This window comes from Diplotaxodon limnothrissa, linkage group LG13, assembly GCF_057381915.1.
Source record: "Diplotaxodon limnothrissa isolate DT_005_m linkage group LG13, D_limnothrissa_male_GT1.1, whole genome shotgun sequence".
In the NCBI taxonomy this organism is placed as follows: domain Eukaryota; kingdom Metazoa; phylum Chordata; class Actinopteri; order Cichliformes; family Cichlidae; genus Diplotaxodon; species Diplotaxodon limnothrissa.
This window is the reverse complement of record NC_140608.1, coordinates 20,922,046-20,944,059: the sequence shown is the minus strand read 5'-3', so window position 1 is coordinate 20,944,059 and position 22,014 is coordinate 20,922,046. Positions and strand designations below refer to the sequence as shown.

Genomic DNA, 22,014 nt, shown 5'->3' with positions numbered 1-22,014 from the left:
GTCATTGCTTTGCACAACATGGTAAAAAAAAGTATGCTCATCAAAGTATGCAAATCTCCAGTGCAATGGAGGCTTTTGAGGATACTTTCTGTGTATGTATTATTGTAGAGTCTACCTTACAATACGAAACACTTTGATGCGGCTGTTGTTGTGATTTGGCGCTGTATAAATAAAATTTCATTGAATATAGAGCACCTGCCTCCTCATTGTGCTGCCTGTTGTGGTTGTTATGACCAGTGCTTGACCCCACACATCAGTGATCCAAGATCAAAGATGTTTGAAAGCAGTATGGTGTGAAAATACGGCTCTTTGCAACACTTTGTACTTTGGGGTCATTTTTGTCCTACGAGGACCACCAACGTTATAAAATTCAATAAAAACCACATAAATAAATCAAATTACTTGAAACTTATTCCAATCATTCGTAGTATAGTAATGAATAACTTCTGTTATTTTCAGACCATTTGATGAATAAAAAACACATTTTTGATAGCAAAAGATTTCTTTAGAGGACAAAAATGACCCGTGGACATCACAATTAATTACAATGCAATCCACATGAGCCACTCAGGAAGCTGTGTGTGCTCGGAGCCTCACCTGTGTCTTGGGCTTGTGCGTGGGACACCTGCATTGCCGAGGTCCCCTGGGAGAAGGCGTTGAGCACAGCCAACCCGCCGTCTGCCAGCGTGGGCGTGGAGGCGTACATCACTGTGTGCGGGCTGGGGTACATCATGTGACCTGCCACAGACGTTGGCACTGATGAAGTGACAATGGTTGCTGGGAGACTTACTGTGGCTGCAAGAAGAGCCAGAAAGGGAGGGAAGCGTCATTCAATGGGTTAAGTGGTGTTTATGCACACTGGCCAGCAGATGGCACTTCATATCTATCCAAATTCAACTGCTAACTCCTACTCATGCAATGTAGAGTGGCAATATTACTCCGTCCTCTGGGAATCAACTCATCCAAACAAGAGGAGAGCAAAAACAAACAGTGCACACAGTAAGAACACAACATATTATGACCTAAAAGGATTTTCTTACTAAAAATTAACAATCAAAAACTCACAAAGGGATCCCATTTCCACTCGCCATCATGATGGGAATAATTATGTACACTGTAGTTTTAATGTTGTGGGACCAGTGTGCAGTTTTTGTTAAACTTTGGTTCACTAAGAAAATCTACAAACCCTGTTTGGAACACGTAAATCTGCCTGAAAGACACACGAGTGTCTGTGTGGTTGGCCTACCAGTGGAGTTTGTAGAGGTGTGGGAGATCTCAGGGCTGCTGTCACTGTTGGAGGTGGGCTGGGTGTTAGGATGGACCTGGATAGCTTGGAGCTGCTGGGGTACCCCTGGGCCTGGAGAGACACAGCGGGCAAAAAGCCACTACGGTAAGTCATCAAACACCTCGCCCAGGCCCAGAAGGGCTGCAGTAGTGTGTTAGGGATGAGGGGTGCAGCAGTGAGGACAGTGAATGGTAGACGAGGTAGAAGTCATGCAAGCAGCATTAGGTGCATGATTATAGAGCAGAAAAGGGAGCGTTAGCAGTGCTAGCAGCAGAAGGTTTATGAAGACATGATTAGCACAGGACACGCACAGTCGTGGCAGCATGCAGAGCATGTCACCTGTGAGGGAGACAGCAGCAGGGAAGCGGAAGACAGCCTGCTGTCCCTGCTGTGGCTGTGGGGTGACGGCCAGGGCCTGACCATGCTGCCCCTGGAGGGCCAAGGAGTGCTGTTGCAACTGACTCAGAGGAATGGTGGGGGTACCAGGAGGGAGAGGAGTGCCTGCTGCAGGGGTGTGCACACAAATGCACGCACGCACACACACACGCACAGACACACACACACACACACACACACACACTCTAAGGTTAAGTCTAAATATGAAAGGATAATGCAGTTTGAGAAAGAGCTAATACGTTCATTTCGCATGGAGTTCACTGTCACTGTTAGTCGTTTAATACCTTCAGTTGCTCGACATTTTGGCAGCACTTTAGGCTGGAAACACACTTTCTCTTTTTTTAACATTTACCAGGGCTTTAATCAATATGTTTTTTTAACGTTTAGAACACCGGCCTGATAACGTGACGGCAACCAAACAAACAGAATGAATGATTTTCTGTGAGTGAGTCTCATTTGCAAAGCGTGTTTTGTGAGTCTTTTAAACTGGATTTTTTAAATGTAGTTATTTCCTTGGACAATGCTTGATGCTCTTATGTTGGCGTGATAGCCTGACACCGATGGCATGGTGTGAATTGTGCCACCAGCGTGCACATAAGTGCACAAAACTATCAACTTCTACACATTCCTACAAGGTCAAAATTCCACAGTGTGCTTTGGGTTAGCAAGTGACGCTTTTATAAAAGGTCACCGACTGAAAATAACGCAGAAGTTGAAATTTCATAGATAGCCACGTGAGTAAACGACAAATCAGAGGTCACCTAGTGGTGTGGCGTTTACTTTCAGCACTCAAAGGTGTGTGTTCAAAAAGCTGTAAAACCTGAATCTGCAGGCGTGTGATAGGTCATGTGACGTAAACACTAACTAGGTGAAACTGTCCTTTTGTAAATCCCAAATCATCCACCTGCTGCACAACTTGTTCTCATCTTCCTCCATCCAAGTGAACTAATGCCAGCCATTTCATTTCTAGAACGTGACTCTGGAGCTACACCCTCACGTTTGGTCATATGCTCCACAGACAGTTGCTGGAGTAGGGTGGGGGCAGGCCCCTTCAAGCTGTCAGCTGAGGAGGCTTTAGTGTGGGAGGGTGTGTTGTTCCACCTGGCGCTGCTGCTATGTGCCAGACAGGTGGTGAGGAGGAGAGAGGGCGCGAGTGAGCGAGCGAGAGAGAAAGCAACAGAGGGTGCGGTGTGGGGGGGAGAGAGCGAGAGAGAGGGAGAGAGAAAGAGAGAGAGAGAGCGTAAAGGTTGCAGAGTAAGATGGTGAAAGAAGAAAAAAACCCACATTTTTTTAAAAAGGCGGGAGGACAGAGGCACTGCCTGGCTGTCCTTCACACGTCAGTCAAGATAACAAATAGTCCCCATTAGGCCATCGTGTGTCTGCGCCGTCAGACGCTGTGGCGGAGCACAGACAGCAAAATCTAGCGAGTGACATTACTGTCAGTGCTAAGATAATACAACTCTGACGAGCGCTGGGCATGTTTGGCTTCACAGCTGTAGCGACACTACTGTGACAGAAGACAACATGGCAAAGACTGCCCCCACTGTCTAACAATCCTCAGAACTGTGAACAGAGCAAATAAATATTCCAAAGCATCCTATACAGAAGGAATCATTTTAAATATCTTTTATTGAATTTTTAATATTTCTAATGCCTTGACGGGCAACTGTGATCCTCTTGGAAGTGCCCCTATAGACCCGTATCTGAAAAGGGGAAGCGTAATGAACAATTAAGGGAGAAATCATTTAGACACTCTGGAGGGGACCTCAGATCGAAGCCTGCAGCCCTAAAGTCCTCACCGACTTCCCTTGGGTTTTAAAGCGTCTGCCCTAAATGAAGGGTCACGTCTCGGTCGAGACCACTCTGTCTCCACAAAGTCCGCCTCACATCCTCATATATAATGTCAGCGCAAGCCACCGATCCTTCATTGAATATTCATGACTAATTATGGCCCTTGTTCATCAGCCCTCGCTGCCAGGTCTATTGTGTCCCTCTCACCTAATTATTCCTGTCCCCAAGTGACAATCAAAGGCAGGGCCACTCGCCAACAGACGTGGCTCCCCTGAATACTGGGGGCTTTGTAAAAACCCGAGTGTTGGCTATGAAGAGCTGTTGTGTGATGTAAACAGCCCAGAGAGAGAGAGAAGGGGGGGCACGAGCACTCTGAGATGACGGCTGAGGTCACGCCGCAGTGCCATTTTCATTCTAATCAGCTAATAAGCTAGACAGCACGATGACATTAACAAAACATGAAGGCCAGCAGGAGTGTCTCTTCCAAAGGATGAGGTCAAAACAAACAAATCATTAGGAGTATAAAAACTGAGCTGTGGATGATGAGGACGAGAAGCCCGGGTGGGTGTTTGCTCTCCAACGTACCGGGCATGAACGTGAAGCCGCCGGGCAGCTGCATGACCCCCGTGGAGGCGCTGGCAGTCTTGAGGACGGTCCCGTTGGCACTGATGTTGCTGTTGGCCGAGACGGGGGCCAGGTAGTTGGTGATGGGAAACGAAGATCCGCTGCTCACCTGCATGGTGGTGGAGGTGGTGGGTACTGTGGACTGGGCGCTGCTGGCCGAGCCTGGCAGGGTCGCTACTGTGAACGTCGGCTTCAGGGCGTCCTGTGGGAAGAAACCAAAGGGTTTAGTTCGGCGTTCCCCGGCTCGTGTCAAAATTCTGAAAACATGTTCCGAACTGGAAATTTAGGACTTAAAGCCTCGAATTAAAAACTTCAGCTTAAATGAGTAACTGTTCAAGGTGGCGTTTTTGAGGCTAGCATTTCCAGCTCCAGAAACGCCAACAACTGCACACCTAAAACAACACAATTAATGGGGCTTTTCCTCCACGGGCAGCTGAACACAAGGACGGTTGAAGGGAGAAGCCTTTAATTCTCGGAGCATTTCAGGGACCAATGGATGGCTGACATAAACCAAAGCAGGTTTTAACAATCACAGGGCAAATGGCATAAACAAGCTAAAGAAACAGCCTGGGACTCTTCTAATTGCATCCATATGTAAAACAGTGAGCAGCACAGGGAAGCATTTCTCTGCACGACGACACCGAGCCTTGCAAAGAGCAGCGAGATGGATTCTCAAGTCAGCTCCGAACGCAGGGATTTTATTATGTATGGCAACTTCAGACTAATTGGAAAAACATTTGAAACCCCATTAAAATGCAACTCCATAACCCCCGAGAGAGGAAAAAAAACAAAAACCTATTAAAATCATAACAGTGAGAGCGAGGAACATGACTGTGCATCCTCTTTTGTGCAACACCTGACTACTCGGCATCAGCCATTTATCATCTGCAGCCGTTTCTCCTGCAATTAACATCCAGCCCTACCCGATCTGCCGCCGCTTTATAATTTTGTTGAGTTTCTATGACAACTAACTGACCGCGTAACACGGCGGCTTTGCAAAAATAAAATAATACCTTTTTGAAAAAGGCACAGAAATAAGGCAGATGAGGCAAACTTGAGATGAAAGGATGTGAGATGTAGCATCGCACCAAAGAGCTAATGCGAACATCCATTGAACCGCCGAGCAGGATGTGTTGGCGAGTGGGCTGCATGATAAGAGCAGAGTAGGCGTTAGGCCGAGACTATAAAGTACATCGAAACCCACCGTGCCCGTTTCTACACACTCGCACAAGCTCTTATTCACATGATACTAATGATCTCTAATAGCACAATGGGAGTAAGCCTACACATTAGAAGGCATTTAATAGTTGGCACGTCTATGTGGGTTCAGTGTTCTTTGAGGGCTTGAGTCCAGGTGATTGGATTCAATCAAAGAGAGCTGCATCCACATCCAACAGGGATCCTCGGACTCTTAACATTTCCACAGAGGATTTAAAAATAAAAATAAAAAAGGATTTTTAATTTCAAAAGCTAACCCTGATGTGGCCAACATATCAGCTCCCTTTAGTCTGGTTAGAAGCAATCATCATATATCACCCCGTCTGCTTTTTTCAGCTGCATACACAATGAAATATTACATGGATATAATACAATTACCATTAACTTGCTGCACTATTTGTCAGCTGCCTATGAACTCTGGAACTTGCCCCCTACCCCCCCAATGTCATTTATACTGTCAGCAGTTTGAGGCCAGCCAACTTCCTGGTGATAAACGATTAAAATATTTGATGTTACAAGCTGGAAAAAAAAAAAAGAAAAATTCCACCTCACGTTAGAGCATATTTAGGTGGTCGGTTACGTGGCTGGATCCTTCAAAGATGCAGAGTGAGTGAATAATAAATGTATAATGTCTGGAAAACACATCTGCCTGCAACATCACACCGGCTTACTATGAGGAAGCAAGTGAAGCAAGCGTACTGCATCTTATAGGGTTGAAATTCCAAAAAAAAAAGTAAGTGTGCACCTGCTATTGATAAGAGGAAAATCATATAGAAGTAGGCGAAGCCTTCTTCTCTCAGTCCTATTGGCTTTTATATGTAACTGATAACGTGGGTGAGAGGTGGAGAAACCAGCATGCTACTGATAAGCCCTTCCAACCACACACTAGCCATGCAAACACATAAATGGAGCTACTGTAAGGACAAGCTTGCTGTCTTACGCCACACTGCAGTCTAATCAAATAGTAATATTTACAACAGTCTTTTAGCATGGCTCCGACTAATCATTAAACAAAGGCTTTTTTTTTTTAAAGCCTATAAACTCCTCTAAGTGTCGCAGTTAACGCAGAGTCTTCCAGACTTCACTCTCTTTAACTGTGGGGTTACAGACAGACAAGTCTGAGAAAAGCTGCTCCGCTTACAAGAATCTACAAGTGCAAAACTTTGCACTGCTCTTAGTTAGCTGGTCCACTCAACTCCAGGCTCTGCTGAGGGGCTGTGACAGTTCAAGGTCCTTTACCTCTTTAGTTAAACAGCAGCTGGAAAGTCGGAGGGGGGAGGGCCTCGCAGCGCTGTTCTGCCCTTTCAACCAAAAAGGAAAACGAAATAAATTCACACAACAACAGCCCGTCGCCCATTTGCTATACTATAACTGTCATTCATCAGCGAGTGATTGCTGACAGAGTGAGGCACAGCTGTCACTGCACCGTCCTTCTCCCAGGAGGCTTAACAATGAAACTAAACTAAACTAGACAAAGGGGGGTAACCGGGTCTGCACTGGTGCACGGGCCACAGGTATCACTGATGGCACAGAGGGAAAAAAGCAATGAGACCACAAGTAAAAATGGAGATATAAAGTATTTCATGAAAGCCAACAGAGCTTGAAGTGTAACTGTAGGGTTTTAGCTACAGTAGCAGTAGAAAGTGTGTGTGTGTGTGGGGGGGGGGGGGGGGGGGGGGGGGTAGACTGAGCAGAGTCAGACCTGTGTGTGAGGTTTGAGACAGGGGACAGGACAGGGGCAGAGTACAAACAGCTGAGGGCACAGACAGCTGGCGGGAAACCTGAGCACCTCTGAGGGAGAATTAACCCTTTCCGGCCCGCAGAGGCAGCAGGAGGCCACGTGTAAAGACGGCTGCCATCTGACACCAAGCAGCTCTCACCGTTCAGGTCGCAAAACACGACTCTGAAGCAGACAGATATGCCGCTCTGAAGAACTGCTCCGTTTTTTTTAAACGTGTGTCTTCTGCTTCCTGTCCCTCCTGAGATCCAATAGGGAGCAGGGGTTTGGCATTCAGAGGGTCAAATAGAGCAATTAGCCTTTGTGCTAGTCAAACAGTCCAGCCGTACCCCCACTATCTCTGTGACCTACATAGCCAAGTTTGCTCTGACCTACTGGTTTGTTTGACCATCTCCGTGTGTCTCCTGTTCAACTGGCCCGTCTATAAACGGTGCTGGCTTTCATTTCAGTCACGGCGGTGCATAGTAAACATAGGCCGAGGTGGTGTAATGCATTCTTTCAGAACAGAAGCGAGAGCAGAGGATCATTCTTGTGATGTAGCCAACGCTTCAGCTCTGTCATTTCCTGCTTAAGCCTCGTTCATCTCCTCCTATCTCAGTACACGGTTACAAAATGATACAGCATATTAATAAGCATGAACTCCACCCCTTTTTACCATAACACACCAACAGTCTGTTTAGCAGATAACACTTAATATTGGCTCCGAATTAACTAGTCAGTAAGTTATTGTTATACTTTTATATTGTGTTGACTGCAGACGATATTAAGCGGCCGCCTTGGTTCAGATTACTGAGTGGATGGAAATCTCAGCAGGTACTTTTTCCTGCCCACTTACATCCTACCACATATACACAATTACCGAAATCTTAAATCATTACAATCACTGTATGCGAGTTGAGAAAACACTCACAGTCATGACTGCAACATCTGCATGAGTTCAAAGGGTAACGGTGAAAATAAAAAGGTACCAAGACTGTACCTTCAACTATTTGTTCTTATCCAACCAAATTCTCACTGGTGGTCAATCCCGACTGTGACTTTCATAGGGAGAGAAAGTTACATCAAGGTATGATCTGTTAGTTTTGGAAGAAATACCACAAGGAAAAAAAAAAAAAGTGCTTCTACAACTGTGACTTGCCCAAAACGGTGACTGATAGCTAATTAATGTTTACATTTACAATGAATATTACTTAAAATGGTAAGTGTTTAAGGCTTTATGTTTTAAGTCTCAGCATAACTATGGGTAAATTTTAATACAAAGGGCACTAATAGAGGTCGCAAACTGCTCATTCATTAAAAAGCACATCCATACACTTTGCTCTATGCTAAACTATCTTTCCCAACACACCCCACAAGGACTCTTTGACATGCAGACTGGAGGAGTCGGGGACGAACCTTGGTGTATTTAGGAGGTGGCCAGCCGCAGCCTCAAACCACTAACATCCATCAGTAGCAGCAGCCACACCAACCTGGATGTAAACTGCTGATCTAAATAAAAGTTGACTACAGTCGACCCTTTTATTTGTGGTTTTCAAATCAGCCTCACTATGGCTCAGAACACTAAAAACTAAACTAAACCTAACCAAAGCACGACCTTGTAAAACATCCAGCTTAGTATAATGAGGTACCCCAACACAGCACATGAAGGCAAAATTTATAGTTGTGCAGTGGAGGGCTGAGTCGTATCCAGTAAGAAATGAATCTTTGGGAGTCAGACTGCGCAGCCCTTAGTTTGCTATGCAATCTATTTTACAAGACAGGAACATCTTTTTCCCCAGCGATGGGGGGATCTCAAGTATTACACATCCTGGCTCTCCTCTATGCACGGTGAACATATGAGATTTAAAAAAAACAAAGAAAAAAAAAAACAGATCACACAAAATATGAGAAAAAAAAACCAACATTCGCACATCGAGAATATGTTCTTATAGCTCTTTCATTTCTCTTAAATTTTCTGCATCCTCAAGGTTTGTGTACATGAGGAAAAAAATTAAAATAAAAGCTTCCCAACATTCGCAGGCACCAAACAAGGAGCCGTTTTAAAGGCGGAGGAAATGAGAGAGTAATTAAAAAGGGAAGGACACAAATGATTCTCTATTCATGTGGGATTAATCATTCCAAATTGAAGGTGACAACTGGCAGGCTAGTCCAGTGTTGGTTGGAGAGCCCATTGTGCAGTTTAATGGTGGCTGGCCCTCGTCTAATCTCCCATTTGCTGGCTCCCATCTCCCAGTCTGTCACCCTGCCAGCAACATGGAATTTGCAGCTCCATTTGGGACTGCTAAAAAAGGCAAGGCAGCCCAAGTGGAGGAGGTGCAGCCAATGGCGGCTGACCTGTCCAGTTGCTTGCTGCAAACTTAAGGGGGAGGTGGAGGACGGGATTGCGAGGCGGGGGGTGGATGACATGGCTTTTGTCGCAACGTTGCTTTCCACCACCTCCAGCGCGATCGACGTGCTTCATACATGTTTACAGATGTGCGATATAAGCTGTCAGATCTGTTCTTCTCCAGAACTCGGGGCTGCCGGGGAAAACAAACATGCCGCCGCTCAGTCAGGACAAGTGAGCTCACTCTGGACGTTTTCTGGTCAGTGTTGCGTGGCAAAGTGAACTGTGATAATGAGCGCAGCAACAAATAAACTTCACGAGGAGCACAACAGCAGTGACACCAGCAACCAGAACCAAAGAGGAGGGAGGGGGGAGTGAGGGATGAAGTACGGGAGAAAAGGAGAAGGAAACAGCGCGGGTGGGAGGAGGGGGAAAACCAGAGCCGACTCTGATACTGAGAATTCGATGCCAAGATAGATCATCTAAGTAAGCATAAGTTGTGGGATTTGCTATCCCCTTCCAAAAATAACCCAAAAAGCATAAGAAACAAACATCTGCACTGTAGGGACGTAGTATTACTCATAAACTATCTCCAAAAAAAATGCAAGAAATGCGCAAAAAGCAACAAATCTGCCCTCTAATGTGGTTTCATTTCTCATGTATTCCACCTTTTCCTCTTAACATGCCTCACTCAGACTCTACGTCACACATCACTCTCCCACAATTCCTTTCAAAAGTCCTGAGAGGACCGTCTTGAAGTTACTGCTGCTTTTATGTGTGCTGACAGAGCAATAACAACAAAAAAGCGAGGATTTTCCACAGTGAGTCACACACTAATCTTAATGTCTTATCGTCTCAGGACTCCTTTCGGCTCGAATAAAAGCACTCTTAGGGGGAATGAACTGATCCTGCACTGGAAGACTGCTGAACGTAGAGCCAAAGCAACGCTTCAGGAAAGAAGTCTGTGCCAACTAATTTCGACCAATATCTAGGGGAAAAATGTGAGAACAATTCCACAGCAGCTGCTGCGTTTTACCACAAAGAAGAAATCAGAGGCAAAGACACATGACAGCCCAGCTAGTGACGGATCGGTCCAGTCAGATGGAAAGAAGACACTGCGCTGCGAGGCAGAAAGGAGCTGTCCATCATTTCATAAACAACTATTTGAAATGAAGAACTCCCCTCCCCCATCATGCCAATTTACTCGTGATGTTTTATGTTTAACAGTGACGTGTGGCTTTTTCAGGTTATAGCTTAATAACAATCTATCAGTGCACAGCTTGGTGAATAGACTCATTTGCTTTCTTGCATAGGAAATCAAATGGATAAGATCCCACTACCACAGTCTTTATATTTTACCCAGCATCGCAACGTTACCAGAACTGGTTTTACTTTGTGAAATGTGCAACATGCTTACATCTATATAGCAATTGATGGATGGACCTCCCTGAGCCTGGTTCTGCTGGAGGTTTCTTCCTGTTAAAAGCTAGTTCTTCCTTCTCACCCTCCCAAAGTGCAGCATCTTTGATCGTTGGTGTTTTCTCTGTGTCGTTGTAAGGCCTTTACCTTACAATGTAAAGCGCATTGAGATGTCTGCTGTTGCGATTTGGTGTTATATAAATAAAGACAATTGAATTGAACTTTTCCAGCTGACCACTCAAAGTGTTTTAAACTACAAGTCACGCTTAATCTTTATTCTGTGTATCTCCCACTACTTTATCTGCCTCACATCCACGGCCAATTTAGAGCCACCAATTACACCCAGTATGCATGTCTTTGGACTCTGGGATGAAGTGAACACAGATACAGGAAGAACATGCAGACTCCAAAGCTGGGGTTCAAACTGAGAACCTGCTTACCTGCTTGTGACCCAACAGTGTTAAATGCTCCACTACCATGCCACTCAAATGTACTGCAGACCAAATCATTTCTCCTTTAACTTCCTAGGACCTGGCGTCCACATATGTGGACATCACATTTTGGGTTGTCTAACCCAAAATACAAAGCTTTGTTCTACAAGGGCCTGATATCCACTTACACGGACGTTATACTGCCACTGTTTTTCAAAATTTAAAGCGAATGTCCTCATATGTGGATTTCATTTTTCTCAAACAAAAATCAGGTAAAAAAGAAATCAATAAAAAATCTGGTAATTCTTTGTTTTTACATTCATCAGGTCCCAATCAGCAAAGAGAAATCAAAAATGCATGCCATGAAAGAGTTCACACATACAAATAAATCAGAAATAAAGGCTTGTACTCTAAAAGACGATACTTGCTCCAAAACTAGGGAGACTTGAGCTTTTCCGATCCAAGGAATAATTTCAGGCATAAAATCTTCCTTTTCTCCAGTACAGACAGAGCTACGCTAGCCATTTCCTTTGTTTTCCAGGCTTTTCGCTAATCTAAACTAAGCCGCTGTGTGCTTGCCTCGAGAGTGGTATTGAAAGACAATCAGTGAACTAGCTATTACACTGTTTCTGTTAAGCCCTATCAGTTTATTTTGTCATTTGATTTTATGAGCGATGCTAAAGGCACCAAATTACATCTACTTCAATCATCTAAGCTTTTCCTTTTTGCTTCTTCAAAAGGTTATCCGCTCCCCCACCAGTCTTTGCAAAACCCGGATTGTTTAGACTACAGTGGAGTGTATTCATGACATACTATTCCTGATGAACAGCGTCCAGACTCGGCAGAAGTTCACGCTGCAAGCACACACATAAAACGATCCCTCGCATTCGAGGGATCCGATCCACCTGCTTGTCCTGTCCTAACCGCCTGACGAAATCTCGCCCGCTGACGATTTCTGCTGCGTCCCACTGTACACAGGGGTTCACGAGGTCTCACGCTAGCCTCCCACACTCAAAACTGCAGTTGGGGGTGGTGGGTGGGAGTGGACGCTCAGAGGTCACAGTATCACAGCCAGTCACCCAAATAGCTGTCACATGAAATGGGACGAAAAATGTTTCCAATACACCCGCTCATATCTACTTCCAGAACCCACCCCCTACCCCCCCACTCCCTGCCCTCCATATCACTAAAATGAGAGGAGGTGGTGGTGCTGGTGGTGGAGGAGGGGGTGTGTGTGTGTGTGTGTGTGTGTGTGTGTGTGTGTGTGTGTGTGTGTGTGTGTGTTGGGGGGGTGAATCACAGGACTCCAAAGACAGCTGCAGCTTATAAGGAATGTGAGGGGCCTCAGCCAAGAGTGCAGGCAGGGAAACCATACCATATATGGCAACAGAGGCAGAACTAATTTTTATCAATGAGCAGAGCGGGCATGAGAGTGGCTTAACATGCAAAGGTTGATCTCCCATCCCTGACGATGTATGGCATGTGTTAGTTAGCGCCTTGTGAAAACAGCATGCGGGCAAACAGTATGGAAGTGTGCGTCTTCAAAGGGGAATACTTAAGCTGGGTAAACAGTCGAGGGAATCCAGCACGTGATTGCACAAAGCTGACAACAGCCACCGATCAATTCAACGCTTCAAACCCTTAGATGTTTTAAAGTTCAACGACACAGAAACCAAACTTTTTCATTCAAACTTAAAGTAATAATTGGGAGAAATTAAGTGAAAGGTTACCTGTTGTATTATTATTTATCATTTCTATAATGACGCAAATTGTGAAAATGCGCAACATCCAAATATTTTAAGACTCACACATTCTGTTAAACAACTCAAAGTGAATATCAGACGTCTCTGTCCCAAAAATCAAACGTAAACAGCAAAAGCCTCCATATAGCAGACCGCGTGTTTCTCGTCCAAACACAGCCCAGGCCTGCAGTGATTTATCTTCACGAGTGTTACGAGGTTTTCCTGGATGAGGGGTCAAAAAGGTAAAAGTGAAGACGGCTCTCTTTTTGGTGGAGCGGGGATAAATTCTGCACGTCTTATCCGGCTTTCCCTTCTGCACGAATGCTTTGAAGGACTACTGAAGACTTCTTGGTTTCACTGAAAAAACGATTTGGTGCCCAGAACCAAACCGCGAGCCCAAACCAGAAGCCTCACATGTTAACGGGCAAAAGTTCAAAAGTGTGTTTACAATAGGACAAAGATTATTTTCCACAGCTGCTTGTGGGTTTGATTTATTTGTTCTCCTTGTACGCTGGCCTTTTCTGGAGAGATTTCCCATTATATCCATTAGCGACTCTACTGTGCTTTATGAGGGGTTTTGGGGTTTTTCTTTAATTTGCACTGAAATCCATGTCTCTATTAGAGAACAGACAGTGAGTCACAATGACTTTAGTACCTGAACGCAGGAGAGATGAGCTGTGGAGACAGATACAGGAGTGAGCGCAAATTATTAATAGTTGACCTTTGCTCTTTTGAAACGAGGCAGCGAGTCTTATTATTTATTAAATGTTTGTATTTTTTGTCTTGGCCAGCTGGAGGACCGGCCTGCAACCGCTTTCACTTTATGATACTCACCTTTGTGTCGCCCATGCTCTCCGACTCCGACACCTGGTAGGTGAGGTCAGTCTCCTCAAACCCGGTGGCGCTCATGCGCTGATCTGTGGACGGGTCAGAGCGCGGCGGAGAGTCTGGCGAGTTGAGGCATGTCTGGATCAAGGCTTTGCCCGTTTCACTGGTGATCATGGGCTGGAGTTTGCGAGTAGCAAAAGTGTACACGTGACCCGTTTCGCTGGCCACAAGTAGCAGAACCTGGGTTCCCGTCAGGGTGGAGAGTTCATAGGCCTGAGAAAGTGAGAAGAAGATGTGATTAACCGACCGAGAGAACGGGCCAAGAGTCGAGCTAGAAATCCAAACATCAAAAAAAAAAAAAAAAGAGCTAGTTCGCCAAATTAGGGCTTGGATTACCTTCACATCATGTGCAAATTAACCCTAAAAATGGAGGAGGGAATGAATCTGTGGGAAAACAGCCAAGAGAACACTAGAATCTATAAATACTTCTTTGGTGGACTCTGACGTATAGCACAAATGAAACTAAAATAACACAAGATAAGGCTTCCCAGAATAGAGAGTGTGATATAGTCGAGAGACTGATTGCAGGAAAGTGCAAGCTTGATAGACAGGGGGAATAGTAGTAACTGAGTCTTGACAGGAGGAATATTTTAAACACTCAGAGGTGGCTGCCTGCAAAACACGAGGTCTCCGTCGCACTCCGCCGGCTCGTCATTCATCGCACAGCTTGCAGACACTCGCATTAAAGCTCCCCAGAGCGAAGGGAGAAGCACACCGAGATTCAGCTCCATCCAACGCACACACACGACCGAGTGCACCCTGATGCTGCACTCGGTGTGAACTCCTGAGAAAGCCTTTATCTACATGAGTCATCAGTTATCTGGAGGATGCTCCTGGTGCTGCGAAGGCACAGTGCCGTTACCATCGCCTTGGCAAGCACAGCGTACCCAGAGCCGAGCTGACAGATGTGCCGTTGCAAGGTGGAGCGGAACACACTGTCAGACGCAGCAAAAAGGGGGAGGGGGAGGACATGAATCACATTCAAATTAAAGCGTTTTATTGAGGAGTTATAAAACCCATGTCGCTGTCCGAGTCTACTCCACCATAGTGTGCTCATTATGGACCGTATCTGTCCTGTCTTCACTATCTGACCACATAATCGGCTTTAGTGTGCAGTAACATGACGACAGAGAACATAAAGGCTAATGATGACTAGCTGCAACTGCAGCGGCTCGCCGGCACGCTGCACTTATTTAACCTGAACGATTCGACTCCGACTTAGTGCTGCCTGCAGAGGAGGGGTCCCTAACAACAGAGCTCGATGTTTGGCCAACATCCATGACAGAAAAGGAATAATTTATCAAGTTGAGAGTGCTATGTGGCAACACAAGCTACATAGTGCTTTAATAAGTTTCCTTGCTCTGCTGATTTTCACATAAATATTTATGACTGCAGGGCGTGTGTGTGGTGCTGCTGGTGGCGGTGGCTGGTGGCTGGTGCCAGCCAGGTCTATTTATCAAATAACTGAGAAAAAAAAGAAAAGAAAAGACCCATCCACAAACAACTGAAAGTAAATGTAGTTTTAACCCACTCCCACCCAAAAAAGGGTTTTCAGGGTTTGTCTTCTTAATTAATGCAAGTCCCAAACTTAGTCTTAAGAGAAGTCAGCTGTGGGTTTAAATCCCTTGAAAGTCTTGGTTGGTCTTCCCTTCTCATGCAAAGGCGCATTCAGCAATTTTACAAAGATGGGCACAGTAAGGATCAATCGCTTAACTCAGCGGCCCCCAACCTTTTTTGCGCCACGGACCGGTTTATGTCCGACAATATTTTCACGGACCGGCCTTTAAGGTGTCGCGGACAAATACAACAAAATAAAACCAGTACCGGTACCAAAAAACAGAAGATTTATTCATAACACAAGGGGAAAGACCCAGGGAAACCGAGTTAACGATAAAAACGCTAAAGAGAAAAATTAAGATATAAACCGACAAAACCCCTGAAAACCATATATTTCACACCCAAGCCTCAACTCCTGCGGCCCGGTACCAAAAGACTCACGGACCGGCCCGGGGGTTGGGGACGCTGGCTTAACTTACATACACTAGTCAGGTACAACTTGCAAATACTTGGTTGAACCCTTCTGCCTTCAGAACCATCTTTGTGGAACTGTCCCATGATGTTAATCTCCCATTCCCCCACATCCCAAAGTGCTCTACTGGACTGAGATCTGGTGACTGTGGAGACCGTTTGAGTACAGTGAACTTATCGTGTTCAAGAAATCAGTAAGATGATCTGAGCTTTGTGACATGATGCATCATCCTGCTGGAAGCAGCCTAGAGAAGATGGTTACACGGCAGTTATAAGGAGATGGACATGGTCAAGTAGGCTATGCTGTTTAACAGTTGGTACTTAATCACCCACACTATGTTGTTTGCACCATATTCCGATCATACTATTTGCATGTTGCAGAAGAACTCAAGACTCATCAGATCAAGCGAAATTTGTCTGATTTTAGGCTCGGTTTCATGTTCTTAGCAGATAAGGTGGCACCAGTGGGGTCTTCTGCATCTGCGGCCTATCTACTTCAAGGTCTGACATGTGATGCATTCAGAGATGCTTTCCTCCATATCTTGGTTGTAACCCGTGGTTGTTTGAGTTACTGTTACCTTCCTATCAGCTCGAAGCAGTCTGGTCATTCTCTTCTGACCTGTGACATAAACAAGGCATTTTCACCCCGTGAACTGCTCCCCATCTCTCTTCTTTGGAGCATTCGCTATAAATTTTTGATGGTTGTGAAGAAATCCCAGCAGATCAACAGTTTCTAATATACTCGGACCAACCTGTCAACAACCAGGCTTCAATCAGTTAAATCTCCTTTCTTGTATATTCCTGAGCTCCATTTGAACAGCAGGTCGTCTTGATCATGGCTAACGTACTTAAATGTATTGAACTGCTGCCATGTGATTGGCCGATTAGACATCTGGGTTTTAAGAGTAATTGAATAAGTGTACCTAATACAGTGGGCAGTCAGTTTATGTACAGCAGCTATCTCAAGTGCTGAAAATAATATTTGTTCTAACTTTTCAGAGATATTCTCAGAAGGATTTGATGATTGTGTTACTAAATGTTTTATTTTATTTTCAGACCAAATATGCTACTTGAAGATAAGAAGCAGGGCTCTGTGAAATTGGCAGCCATCCTTTAATCCTCTAAACTTTAGTAGACTAAATTATTCATCATGTAGCTGAAAAATCTAGGACTGACCCATACTGAAGTTCCAATTTGGCCAAAGCCAATGCCTCTCCTTTTTTGTATTTCACGCTACCATTAAAAAAAACCCAAAACACTAAAATATTTAACACAGCAGATGAATATCAGCCATTCAGCTGAGACTAAATGCAATCGTATGTCAATGTATTCCTGAGGAAAAATGAATAACTGCCAGATACACAGTAGTTTGCAGTCCTTCACCTTCTATGTCAAGAAATAAATAAAATACTAATAGAAAGTTCCTGAAACCTAACACTGTGCCTTAAAAGTCTCATAAAATCACCAAAGTTATAAGAAAAAGAAGCAGAAAAATGTATTCTTTACTCAATTTTATTTATATAGCACCAAATTGCAACAACAGTATTTTAAGGTAGAGACCCATTAATAACAGAAAACAAAAAGTCCCAAAAATCATATGAATCCCTTATGAGCAAGCGCTTTGGCGACAGTGGGAAGGAAAAACTCCCTTTTAACAGGAAGAAACCTCCAGTAAAACCAGGCTGAGGGAGGGGCGGCCATCTGCCACAACCAGCTGTGGGTGAGTGAATGAAGACGGGAAAAACACATGCTGTAGAAGAGAGCCGGAGATTAATAACAAATAATTAAATGCAGAGAGGTATTTAAAGACATAGTGAGTGAAAAAGGTGCTGGAAATCCCCCAGCAGCCTAGAACTATCACAGTGTAACTACTAAGGGAGGATTCAGGGTCACCTGATCCAACCCTAACTATATGCTTTATCAAAAAGGTATCAAAGTTTAAAGCCTAATCTTAAAACTAGAGACAGTGTCTGTCTCCTGAATCCAAACTGGAAGCTGGTTACACAGAAGAGGGGGCTGAAAGCTGAAGGCTCTGCCTCCCAGTCTACTATTAAAAATCTAAGAACCACAAGTAAACCTGCAGTCTGAGAGGAAAGTGCTAACGAGCTAACCGCGCTAACGACATGCAGCCCGGAGGAGCTGCACGGCCTAAAACCCTTTCATTTTCTCAAAACTCGACAGTGCGCCTTATGTATGAATTCTGGTTGTGCTTACTGACCGCGAACCGATTTTATGTGGTACACAGCGCTCAGCAATCTGTCAAAAAATGTTTTAATATGACTTTGCTAAGCTACGGAGCTGCACGGCTTGATGGATTGTCTTGGAGGATTACGGCTACCGGGGAGGAGCCTCGCGGAGTGATACGTACTCTGTGTGTATAAGGACCACAAATGGCACCTGTTCAGAGACGTGGTGCAGCTGTGAAATCTGTCTCTTTGTTATTATGCGCAGCGTCTATTAGTTTACATTTTGACTGCACAATTGTGAGCTTTTTGTTATGCACAAAAACAACATTTTCTTTTATTTATGGACCATGATTATTTAATAAATGCTGATAATTTATTTTTGAGTAATTTCTTCATGTACATCTACGCTGTATGTAAATAAAAGTGCCCGTGTGACATCTGGGACACAGTGTGACTAGAACTCTCTTTTTGTTCTTAACTTATGGCTTTAAAAAAAAAAAAAAAAAAAAAAAAAAATCGAGATATATATCTTATATCGCCATCCAGCTAAAAAATATCGAGATATGAATTTTGGGTCATATCGCCCAGCCCTATTATCTGGCTTCATGGGTAGATAAAGCTGGGTGTCATCTGCATAGCAGTGAAAATGTATGCTACACCTTCTAATGATAGTGCCTAAGGGAAGCGTGTATAACGTAAACAGAATTGGTCCTAGCACGGACCCCTGTGGAACTCCATAATTAAACTTACTATGTGAAGAGGACTCTCCATTTACATGAACAAACTGGAGTCTATTAGATAGAAATTATTCAAACCACTGCAGCACAGTACCTTTAATACCTACAGCGTGCTCTAATCGCTGTAATAAAATGTTATGATCAACAGCATCAAACTCTGTACTGAGGTCCTGCAGGACAAGCACAGAGATGAGTCCACTGTCAGAGGCCATGAGAAGATCATTTGTAACCTTCACTAAAGTGGTTTCTGTACTGTGATGAGCTCTGAAACCTGACTGAAACTTTTTAAATAAACCACTTCTCTGCAGATAAAAGGAAGTTTGGAGATTGGCTTGCAATTTGCTAAGGACGCCAAGTCAAGTGGTGGCTTTCTAAGTAACGGTTTAACTACCTGACGGCCTGTGGTACATAGCTGATAAATAAATATAGGTTTATCCTTCCTTGAGCAGTCTTGCAGGAATTCTGTCTAGAAGACGATGGTTTGGAGCAAATAATGTGTGTGACGCTGACAAGTTATGATTTCTCTAATGGTTACAATTTTATTTGTGAAGAAATTCATGAAGTCATTACTCATAGGCACAAAAGCATTTTTAAAAAAAATGTAATATTTCAATTAAATGACAAATCATTCTTTCATTAAACTCATCAAAGCAGGAAAAACTTTAGGTGTAAGTAATAGCATAATGAATATATGGACGCACTCAATTTAGCCGAGGCCATTCCACAGCACTGCACCTGAGCTGAGTCACACATAATGTTCTTCATACCACTTGTGCTGCTTTCCCCACTATAGAAAGTCATATCATATATGCCACATATTAGTACTAACTGAGTAACCCTGAACCTCAAACTGACGTAATTATTTAACAGTGTGTGTTTACAAGGCTGCAAGCTGAGGCACACATAAGAAGAGAACAAACAGGCCTGTGCTACACTAACTGCATCCTTCAAAATGAAAGTGGGCTCATCCTAGACCAATCTATGAATCTTCCCACTCCACCCACCTGTCATTTTCTGTGATGGCTGGCATAGTGTGGGCAACCTTTTCAAAAAAAAAAAAAAGAAAAAGAAAAAAAGAAAAGAAAACCATCCCCACACTGTGTCAAATAGTGTTCATGTTGCCAAGAGCCTACATAAAGACACCTCAGTTTCCACGACAACAGTCTGGGATACATAAAAAGAGAGAAACACAGCAGAGCGCATGGTGCAGCCGAAGAAACACAGGGACAAGTTAAAGGAAAGAGGGGGGAAAAAAAACTCCTGGACTCCAATAAAGCACCTCTTACAAGTGTTTATTTAAAGTCATGATGAAAAGTGGTCGAGTCCACATCACAATAACTGCTGGGCTTGTGGTCAACAGCTGACCCCAGCTCAAGTAATCCACTCTCCGTGACTCTATACCAAACGGTGGTGTTTTATTGTGGCATCAAATCATGTGGGTGAGCTGTGAATTTCCTCAGAAATGTTGCTCAGTAATGAGACAGTAAGGAGAGCAGTTATGACTGAGAAGCAAGGTTTGTCATCTTTAATGTCGCCTGCTTATGAGCAAGAGTCAACTGACAAAACTGGAAACCAGGACAAGTCATCAGTGAGACTTAGACGTCTGTGTAATGTACAGCACCATAATGCATGCACAGACAGACAGCACCCCACCACCACCACACAACCCAGGCTTCTCGCTTCTGTCTCAGTGTTCTTTGACCGTTCTTTGGTCTGTTTCCCTGGGGTTTAGTTAGCTGTTGGCACATACAGGCCGACTGCTGCTTACTGCCACATGGCTGCCGCCTGTAAGCAGTGACGGAGTGAACAGGCTGTGACTTGTGATGAGAACTACATCTAATAGTTGCAAGGATGTCTGTGAAGGTGTGTGCGGGTATGCATGCATGAATCAGTTTATACGTTTCTGTGTGTGATAGTTGGGATTGGGGGTGTCATAAATAGACCTGTCATTTGCTCTATTCTATTTAAAGCCCAGTGGCTGTCATGAATGTTCTGACTTCCTCACATCCACTGAGTCACTTCTGGACCACAATGGCTTTGTCTTTCATAAGAAATACACTGACACAAGACTGACATCAGGTCAGCAGCATGTAGGCTCACATGAAAAAAAAGAAAAACCCCAACCCAAAGTCTTTCTTGTGGTTATTGTAATAACAGATGCACACTGTCCCAGGGTGTTGTGATTTTTTTAAAAGGTTATTAACAAGTGCACTTCCATGAATGACTGCAAAGCACCCTACAGTGTGACACTGCTGTACTTCCAGGCCAATCAACAGCTAAAAGAGACTCTCAAATCAAACGCTGGCGCAGCTGGATGAGATCCAGACGCATCACCTGACTCACCTTCTTCATTATGCCCGTCTTCCTCTTACTGAAAGTGGTGTACCGTCTCAGCTTGTTGTCAATAAATTCCATCTTTATCTTTACGCGTCCACGTGTCTTCTTGCCCGGCTTTGCCCCGGCGACCCCTCCGGGCACCATGCTGTAACCTCCGGGAGATACTCCTACCTCCTGCCCCGACACCGCAGCCTCCATCTCCCCTCTCTCCCGCTTCACCCCTCTCCTACTGTCCCCAAGTGAACCCACGGGTTCGTCATCATCTCCGGAGTCCGAGTCGTTATCTGAGCCGCTGCACAGAGGCGCACTCTCCCGGTCCGGATCGAAGCGGGTTCCGTGAGGCAACATTACTCCTGGACTTAAGCCCACCATGCTGCTTTGAACGGAAGTCTGAAGAGGGTTTACACCGGTCCCGTTCCCCGGCCTCGCACCTCTCGGACCCCCTGGACCATTAGCTCCCAGCATCCCAATGGTATCTCTGTCCCCCTGTCGCCCTGCAGCACCGGTACTCTCGCTGACCCCGGGTAGAGCTTGCCCTGATCTGACAAGAACGGGACGAATCCCGCTGCCGACCAACCCCGAGCCGTGTCCTGTGGTACCCCTGCCTGAACCCGAGCCGTTTCCAGGTGGTGCCGATCCAACCTGGCTCGGTAACATTATATATTTACTGGAGCGAGTTTTTTAAACACCAGCCAAGACAGCTGGATTCGGTTGCCTCGTAAATGACTGATAAAACGCATACACGTCCGGGCCACGATATGTAAACAAACCCGACCAAATGATGGTTCAGAGACTCCAGGAAATTACCGAGACAAACTTTCGAAAGTGATGCTGCCCCCAAGACCCTTCAACCCCGGCTCAGTTTGCT

The 22,014-nt window shown here is 44.8% G+C and overlaps 1 protein-coding gene across 3 annotated transcripts in view; it reads right to left on the bottom strand.

Moving 5' to 3' along the window:
- The window catches only part of srfb (serum response factor b), a 27,609-nt gene extending 5,595 nt beyond the window's left edge, over positions 1-22,014 (bottom strand). For 2 of the 3 annotated variants that reach the window (XM_085368860.1, XM_085368861.1), the window contains exons 1-6: positions 21,153-22,014; positions 13,805-14,071; positions 4,058-4,298; positions 1,625-1,789; positions 1,247-1,357; positions 598-795 (exon numbers count right to left, since the gene is read on the bottom strand). In XM_085368860.1, the coding sequence (XP_085224986.1) occupies positions 598-795; positions 1,247-1,357; positions 1,625-1,789; positions 4,058-4,298; positions 13,805-14,071; positions 21,153-21,803 (1,633 nt within the window). In that variant the 5' untranslated portion in view covers positions 21,804-22,014. The remainder of the gene's footprint in view (positions 1-597; positions 796-1,246; positions 1,358-1,624; positions 1,790-4,057; positions 4,299-13,804; positions 14,072-21,152) is intronic. The other variant, XM_085368862.1, reaches the window with a different exon arrangement.